The sequence below is a fragment of the Poecilia reticulata genome, linkage group LG17, assembly GCF_000633615.1.
Source record: "Poecilia reticulata strain Guanapo linkage group LG17, Guppy_female_1.0+MT, whole genome shotgun sequence".
Taxonomy (NCBI): domain Eukaryota; kingdom Metazoa; phylum Chordata; class Actinopteri; order Cyprinodontiformes; family Poeciliidae; genus Poecilia; species Poecilia reticulata.
The window spans coordinates 12,017,898-12,026,313 of NC_024347.1; the positions used below are offsets into that span (position 1 = coordinate 12,017,898).

Here is an 8,416-nt window from a genome sequence, read left to right on the forward strand (position 1 = left end):
CAGGGCTATGATGGTTTGGATTTTTTTCTCCTTTAATAATAAACACCTTCATTTACAAATTGCATTTTGTGTTTACTTGTGTTGTCCTTGACTGTTGTTTAAATTGGTTTGATGTTCCGAAACACTTAAGTGTGACAAACATGCAAAAAAACAGGAAATAAGGAAGGGGGCAAACACTTCTTCACACCACTGTATGTCAGGAGCAGGTGAGGGAGGATTTGTTTAACGCTGCCCAATAGGAACGACAAGACATGGCCTGGTATCAAGGTATACAAAGATTTATTTTTAAAGTTAAAAGTTTTTAAAACTGCCAGAATGTTCTTGTGGTTTTCAGGGAACATGTCCACAAAATGTCAGAACACTTTGTGTGTTATAGCAAGTTAGCCCACAGGAACAGCTGGGAAATTGTAGCCAAACATCTGGAGATATACAAGATCAATAGAAAGGACTGAATTTTAAATAACTCTTAGAGATTCAGGGGGAAATAATGTGCTGTAAGCCAGTAATTTTAAAACAAATTACAGGAAAATGAGCCTGGTATTTTCTGATGCTAATCCAGTATTTCATTATTGTAGAAGAACTGACATCTGATCTGATTTTTGTTCAAACGGGGGCTGATCGAAAGCAAAACTAAACTCAGGAGTTTTGAACATGGCATTCGCAATGTTTTTATTGGCTGCACTTCCCGTGAGCCCGCCCCCAGCTCCTGAGGAGAACAGGTTATGTCCTCTGGTCAAGGAGCAAACTGGTGGTGGGATAGGAATGGATTTTTTTTAGTGCGTAGACCAAAGTCTGGGCAGTGGAAACACAAAGAACTGGTGCTTAGTAAAGCCTAGCAGTAGTTAAGCGCTGGAATCTGCAAAGAGGAGAAGATCCTGAAGAGAATCTTTGGTGTAAGGGTCTCCATCAACCGATGGTAAAATATCACAGCATGTATGTGGCAAAGTGAAGTAAACCACAAATTCATTCTTCACAAAGGGACACCGCTAACATGATTTTCCAGTTTCTGAAACAGACTTTAAATGTAGTCATAGCAACTAGCTCTTTATGACCAATATCCTTATAAGCTGTCCAAACAGAGTAAAATTTAGACACGAGTGCTTTGTTTGTGGGTATTCGCAAACGGAGACGTTTATAACTTAAATAAAAGATGTCCCATTTAGAAGAAATTACACTACAGACACTAGAGTTTTCAGCTGAAATAAAATGCTTATATAAAGTAGGTGTAACATTTCAGTGCCATCCAATATGAATGTTAGAAGGCTAATTAATTAGTTAGTGTTAAACACAAAGTACAGCAGTGGCTGACTGATGTCACACACAAAAGAAAATGAAAGAAGCTGGATGATTAATAGGAGTATTATTAATCATCCTATTTATTTCAGATAAACTAACTGAGCTGCAGCCTGACAACAAGAGGAATTTTAAATTAATTTACAGAACACACCATATTTGATGAGGCCCCACAGCTTGACAGGTAAAAACAACAAGTTTTGGTTTTCTATTAAATGAAAAAGGGGCATCAAAAGTGGATGCATTTGGCTGAATGTGTCCGTTTTCAACCGACCTATGCGCCGCTGCTGCTCTGCTAAGTAACCTGAAGCTTAGCAAGGTCAGCAGACTGCATCCCAATCCCTGCTGAGGAGTCCAGCATGGTGTCAGTCCACATAACCCGTCCTCACGTTTGAGCATGAACTGAAGACGCCCTTCAGCACGTTTGAAACACCAAATTGGTTCTTAAAACAAAAACAACTCAGGAGATTTCCGGGGTCTGATTCTAGTTTTAAACGAGGGATTTACTCTCGACTGTCGTATTCTCAGATTAAATTATCCTAAATTCCTCCTGATTTATACAGGCCAGCCCATTAGAGACCGCAGTGCAAGTCAAATCACATGACAGCTGTGAACCACAGGGATGACTCAGTTAAAATTCCACTTCTTGACAGTGAGCTACTTCCCTTTGGAAAATGACATCTTGCTAAACGGAGCTTAAAAATAGTCCTGAACAACATTAGAAGTCACACAGAAACGTTTCCCCTACTTGGATGCATCTCCCTCCAGTTTATACATTGGTTAGGTTAGGTAATATTTTCTTATGAAAACAGTTTCAGCAAAAAATTGGCTATGAGTAGTCCTGCACATTCTTATCTAAGAAAGTAGCGTTAGGTTATAAAAACCTAATCCTAGCCACATGTACAGTTAGGCTCAAAATCATTAAGATTTAATGTAATCTTAATTTTTCAAACACATTTCTAAATGGCATGATTAGAGTCCCGAATTGAATTTGATGAGGAATCTGTGAAGAAAAACAAAGATTAGGGTGATGGCAAGGAGAGTTTCCATTGTAAAAGACCTGGAGGTCATAAGAAGTAATAAATCCAGAGGAAACCTGCAAAAGCGGTRRGAATGTACTGATTATCAAAAGTGCTTAATGAGTGAATGGTGGGGAATTCTTGTAAAGTCAAATTTAAAACGTACAATGATAGAAATTAAAGTGTTGTTGGAGATGCATAAAAAAATCCTTGAGATCAAATGCCAGAGAAAGCGAGTTTTCTTAGAACAGAATGATGTACCACCATCCCTCCCCCACTTGTTGCTGCCCAATGCTGGTCCAAAGAAGCTGTTTTACTTTCCACTTATTAACCAGCAAGACAAATTCAGTTTTTTTGTTTCGGAAATATTTTTGGTTGCGTAAAAACCCTGACAGTTAGGATGTGGAAACCRAAGGATCTATAGTTGTTACTGAGGTGAGGATCTTTATGCCAATAACGTCTCTGGAAAGCCTGGCCTGAAAACCTGCAGCCATCCCACTTGGTACAGAATACCTGTTTTTACTCTAAGAGTTCAATCTATAATTATTTACTTCTGGATGTCCTCGTCGCTGCCTTATGTAACAGAGCAAAGTCTCTCGGCCACGCTGGATAGAGGCCCAACTTGTGTGTGATACACAAGGAACGGTATTTCTCCTCGTGTAGCTTGTTTGATGTTAGCTACCAAACAAGAACAACAAGAGGAGGAAAAATAGTGCTACGAGGAAGGTTGCTAAATGCCTGTATGTGCCACAAACCCAGTACAAAATGATGCTCCTYCCTGGTAGTGCTGATTAACAGATTTTACATTTCAGAAAAGGTCTGAGGAAGTTGCTTCCTGTGTKTTAAAAAAARAAGACTGACTGGCAGCGAGTCTTGCTCGTTCTCCTAACGACGGCTGCATATCAGAAAGAACTGGATGAGTGAACTGATGGAATTTGGTCAGCATTTCTAACTGATCCTGTTGGACAACATGCGACACACAGTTTGTCTCACTGATGGCATGGGGCCGGTTAAGGTGAGACTATAGCCTGAGGGACGCCGAGGGAGTGACTGGAGACTTTGATGGCTTTCTGTATTTCAGTATCATTTAAATTTAACACATAAAGTGATTTTTTTTTCATCACAGACAGAAACACTCCACTCGCACATTTCTAATCTCTGTGGAGATGACGGGTAAAACAGAGAGTGTTAAGATGTGAATCTTAACTAATTTGTAAACTGGCAAGATAAAACCCAACGCGTTTTTTATAAAATAGAAACATTACGATGTAAAACAAATTGCTACAGTTGAGAATATTTACAGAGAAATCTAAATATTCAAGCTAGGAGATTAGATCACTTTATTTAGCCATTGCAGGTAAACACATATCACCTTGTTGGTATCATTAGCAAATAAATTTCATTTTTATTAAACAGCTGAAAATAAAAACAGCACTACTGTTAAATCAAATGTTCAAAACAAAGAATAAAAGCWAAGCTCTTGCTGTCCATTAATGAACTCTAGTTTTAAGCGGCATGACTATTGATGTCTTTCTTCCCATTTRCTATATAATCAGGCACATGTAGCTTTGTCTGTTTGGAAATGCTGTTTAAGAATACACACAGCAAGCCAGTTGACAACTGGCATATCTCTTAAACAGATATTTGCAAATTTACAAGCAGGACAGATATTTAAACTATTTAATGAGATAATATTAATGTGTCGTATTTGTATTACTCCATAAAGAGCAAGATTTCAAAGAGTTTAACATCCAAAGAGTTTAGAACTGTTACCTTTTGAGGTTTTCTATACTTTTGAAGTCTAAGAATCAAAATCAAGATAAAAGTGTTATCTGCAACTCTACTAATCAATGTTAAATGATTTCAGCTGTTGCAAGAATACTTTTTGTTGTTTTCCTTTTCTTTGAAATGCAGCTCATATTATCCAATTTTGTTTTAGCTTTGTCTGTTAATGTCATTTAACATTTTTAAACCAAGGCCGTCGTACTGTGAGAATCTCATACCAACCTATTTAGATATTCAACATTGTTTCGTGTTGAGATATGTTTTTTCTTTCTTTTTTTAATAAGTGTTTACTAATTAAACCAATAAAACGCCACATGCGGGGAGCATAAAACTATTATTATTAGACAGCTCTGAGTATAAATCACATAAAGCTATAATGGGGCTGTTAGCTAGTTAAAAATGCAAACTTGGCTCTCAAGCAACACTGTCAAAAAGAGTATACATTAGAAACAGAAAAGCAAAAGAATTTTTTTTTTATTTCGATAAATTGCTCTTTTCATAAAAGAAAACCTGTTTCTGAAGATAAAACTCAGCAGCGAAAATATATCTTGGTCTGACAAACACGTAGTCAAGCTGGGACCTTGGCAACAACTCACTGAAGCATTTATTACTAGAAATGACAAGAGCCAGCACAGCATGATGCTGTTTTGCAATAATCTTCCAAGTAAACACGGTGTCCATCACCAGTCATCTAACTGGATGAAATTACAGTAGGGCCCTTTACATTTTTATAACTTATTTCAGTGTAGTTAAATTTTATTACTTTAATTTGATGCTGAAGTGGAAAAAGTACATGCTGAGCTGTCTAAAGTAAAACGTACTTTGAAGCGGCTACCGAACCAGTCTGTTTTCCCAACACCGTCTCATCTCTAAGGTACTGCAACATTTAAAAATTCACTTACGCAGCTAACTCAACAGCCCCCACCATTAGTAAACAGATGATAGGATTGTCTTCAGAATTACGGGGTAACCAATTAGGATGAGCCACAACTTCAACAGTCTCGCAAAATCTTTTAATGAGAAAAGAGAAGCTTCAATCATGAACAGAAATGTGATCAAAAACTAGAAGTGTCTCTACGCCATTTCAGTGGCTTTAGCTTTAGGCCTGTGTGTCAATGCTAATTTTAACTGTTACCGGCGGTAAATATAGAACAAAAATATACACTACAGTTTTTTTCTCGTCTGTTTTGAGATCCAATATGATGACAATTTGCTGTCGTGACAGCTGTTGCTGAACATTTACTAAAAGCTAAGCAGTTAGCGGGTATGCTAACACCCCCACCCTCGACGCAAACGGACAAAAGGCCAAACATCTGCCGGTGTAAACAACCACAACGGTACAGTGATGATGGGGAAAGCATGTGTTTACTTATCCGTCACCGTCAGTGTGTTTTTGATACATTCTGATATGTTAATAAGAGAGAATTAGAGCTGTCATCCCACCCCTTGGGTCTCTGCTTTTACCACGTCATTGGACTATCCAACACTGCGGAAACACATCGCTAACTGGTAGCTAGGTGCTAACTGAGTGCTAACTGCAGCTTACCCGTGTCCCCGATGATGATGTATTTGAAGAGATACGCATACGCCATGGCCCCTGGTTGTGGCAGTCAGTTGTCTGAACCGTTACACCTTCGTAAAACCGAGCGAGAGCCGTGTGAAAAGAGAGGCTGATAGCTTGTTAGCCTGTTTTTTTTTTCTGTATCGGTGCTCAGGAAGGAACAATAAACAGCCAGAGCCTCGGCTCAACGTCACACGGTCCGCCCTCGCCACGCTACAAAATGATATGTTCACGGTATCCTCGGAAACGTCACGATGTGTTTCAATGCATCGTACAAAGTTGACATTCAAGAATCAGACAACATTCAACGATTCATCTCTTCTTATTCTGGTTAAATATATACACCAGCATTCTGAATTTTGTATTATTGTCTAAAGTAAATTTTAACTGTTGTTATAAAATAGTAAATAGATTTGTAAAACAGTAAAGCCTCTTTGGCACCATTTACGGGTTGCTATGGTAACTAAATCAAGAAAAAAATAATCTTTTAATGCATTTTTTTCTCCTTCTAAATAATATTTTCTCTTGTRTCACAGACGTTTCTGTTGTATTTTGAGAGCCACTCAGTCCATGTACAAAACATTTTATACGAATGTGAATATAAGAGGGAATACTGAGCTTAACTGTTTATTATGACTCTCCCCACTTTGTTTACAGTCGTGCAAAAAAATTGAATATCCTGCTCCGTTACATTTCATGACAACATAAAATAAGGATTATTGAGCATATTTTGGTTTTATTGTTTGTTGTGTCAAACCTTTTGAAAACGTTCTGGAAACACCCCTGGAACTAAACATTATTTGCATCTGAAAGGTTTGAGATGTGTGTGAAGGTAAGTTTAATGCCAAAATTAAAACATAGTGAAATGGAAAAATATAGAGAAACCAAAGCAAAAACGGACCCTTYTAAATGTACAATTCAAAGTATTTGGAGATCCCCAGSYCTTTAACACCCTTAAATGAAAATTCTGCCAAACTATTTTTTTGTGGGAAAAGCTTCCACAGATAAAGCTTGACCCTCCCACTACAGTAGCCTAYTATTTTTCTGAGCTCCCTAAAATATATTAAAGAATGATTTAGTGAAATACAAGCTCATGTATATGTTGGAATTAACTGATTTTTCAATCAGGTTCCAGTATAATTCTGTAAATAAAGACCTCTTTTCATAGTTTTTATCATGTGAATGCTTCCTGAATTTTTCCAGATTGTTGTGTCAGGGCTAGATGAACGAAATATTGAAAACGGAAGCCTTAGGGATCAATCAAAACCCATTCAAATTACTTATGAATTACTTCTCCTGTGGCAGCCTACACAACGGACAGGAAGAGAGCAGAAACTTCAAGAAGAAAGAGGGAAACGAGAAAAAAAGAGTACTTTACTATATGTGTGTGTTTTTCAAACAAACTTGTTTGCATAATATTACAATAAATGATAAATACTTTATGCTCTTTGTATTTAAAAGAAATATTGATTTACATCTAATTCCACTTGATGGCAGCATGGAGCAACTGTGCCTTTAAGAYCCATGCTAAAATGTACAGCCCTTTTATGAGTAGACCGTTTTATAAACATAAGAAAGAAGGTTAGATTTGTAACACATTTTAGTGTGACTTTAGTCGACTGCAATATACTTATTTTAGGTTACTTTAGGTTATTTTCCACATCTTAAGATCAAAGATTTCTATGTGCCCATGGTGCCGTTGACAGGCCAGGCTCAATCTATATTTTTCATACATGAGCAAAAAAAAATGTAATCTAACAGAAATAATAGAAATTACCCAAAGTCTTTCTAAAAATGTATTTTGTTTATTTTATAGACATTGGTAAAAGGTATAGATAAATCCTTATTCCAWACAAATCACTGTGTTGTATCAAGACATGTAGAGAAAGAGGCAAAAAGGGGTGGCAGCTGGTCAGACGCTACATGCCCTAATCAGACCAAAAGCTCCATGGTAACTCTTCTGCTGGCTACAAAATTTAATTAATTCCACATCGGACTGAATTTTTCCTGCTGAAGTAGAGCATCGCTCATCAGGGGATTCGGTCTTTTTTTTAATTATTATTTATCATTAAACCCACTGATTAAACCCTTTATAACAGWCATTGTCTGTCATGAGGATTTTTTTGTTTACATCTGTGACACTATTGCCATAGTGTGTGCAAATATTACATGGAAAAAAGAACAGCGAGAAATCAAAATACTTATTTTACTTGTGTTTTTTGTTTTTGTATRTACATATCAGATCTGTTTTCTTATCTTATTTTTTTTATTTTTATCTTGTAGACTACATATAAATACCAAATTAAGTCTTGAAATGTTGTTTGAATTCTTTATTTTTTAATTTTTTGATCAGAGCCGTTTTTAAATCTGTAAAATGCTGCCTATGAACTGGAAGGAATATGGTTGACTTTCCATAAATTGATCGGGTAGCTTTTAATTTAAATGTATTCATTTTAAAACTTACATTCTGTTAATTAGCCAGCAGGGGGAGACTTCTTCAGTTGTTAAAAGATTTGACTCAGTATAGAGGTCACAAACTTATATGCATATTGCTTCACACTTCCTCTGTCTGGCAATAAACATTCATATTATATATATATAAAGAACAATCTTAGGCTTTTTTCTAGCTTGATGTTCAGTTTGCAAATCAGTATCATATTTTGGGGCTGCTCAGCCAGAGCCCTGATTTGAATCTGATCATCAGACAAAGAAATTGTAGATTAGGGTGATGGTGAGGATGCCTCTCAGCCTCGACTAC

At 36.8% G+C, this 8,416-nt stretch overlaps 1 protein-coding gene across 1 annotated transcript in view; it reads right to left on the minus strand.

Annotated features, from left to right (window-relative positions):
- The window catches only part of rab2a (RAB2A, member RAS oncogene family), a 27,675-nt gene extending 21,790 nt beyond the window's left edge, over positions 1 to 5,885 (minus strand). Inside the window, exon 1 of the mRNA XM_008433661.2 lies at positions 5,644 to 5,885. Within this exon, the coding sequence (XP_008431883.1) occupies positions 5,644 to 5,689 (46 nt within the window). The 5' untranslated portion in view covers positions 5,690 to 5,885. The remainder of the gene's footprint in view (positions 1 to 5,643) is intronic.
- Between the last annotated feature and the right edge of the window lie 2,531 nt (positions 5,886 to 8,416).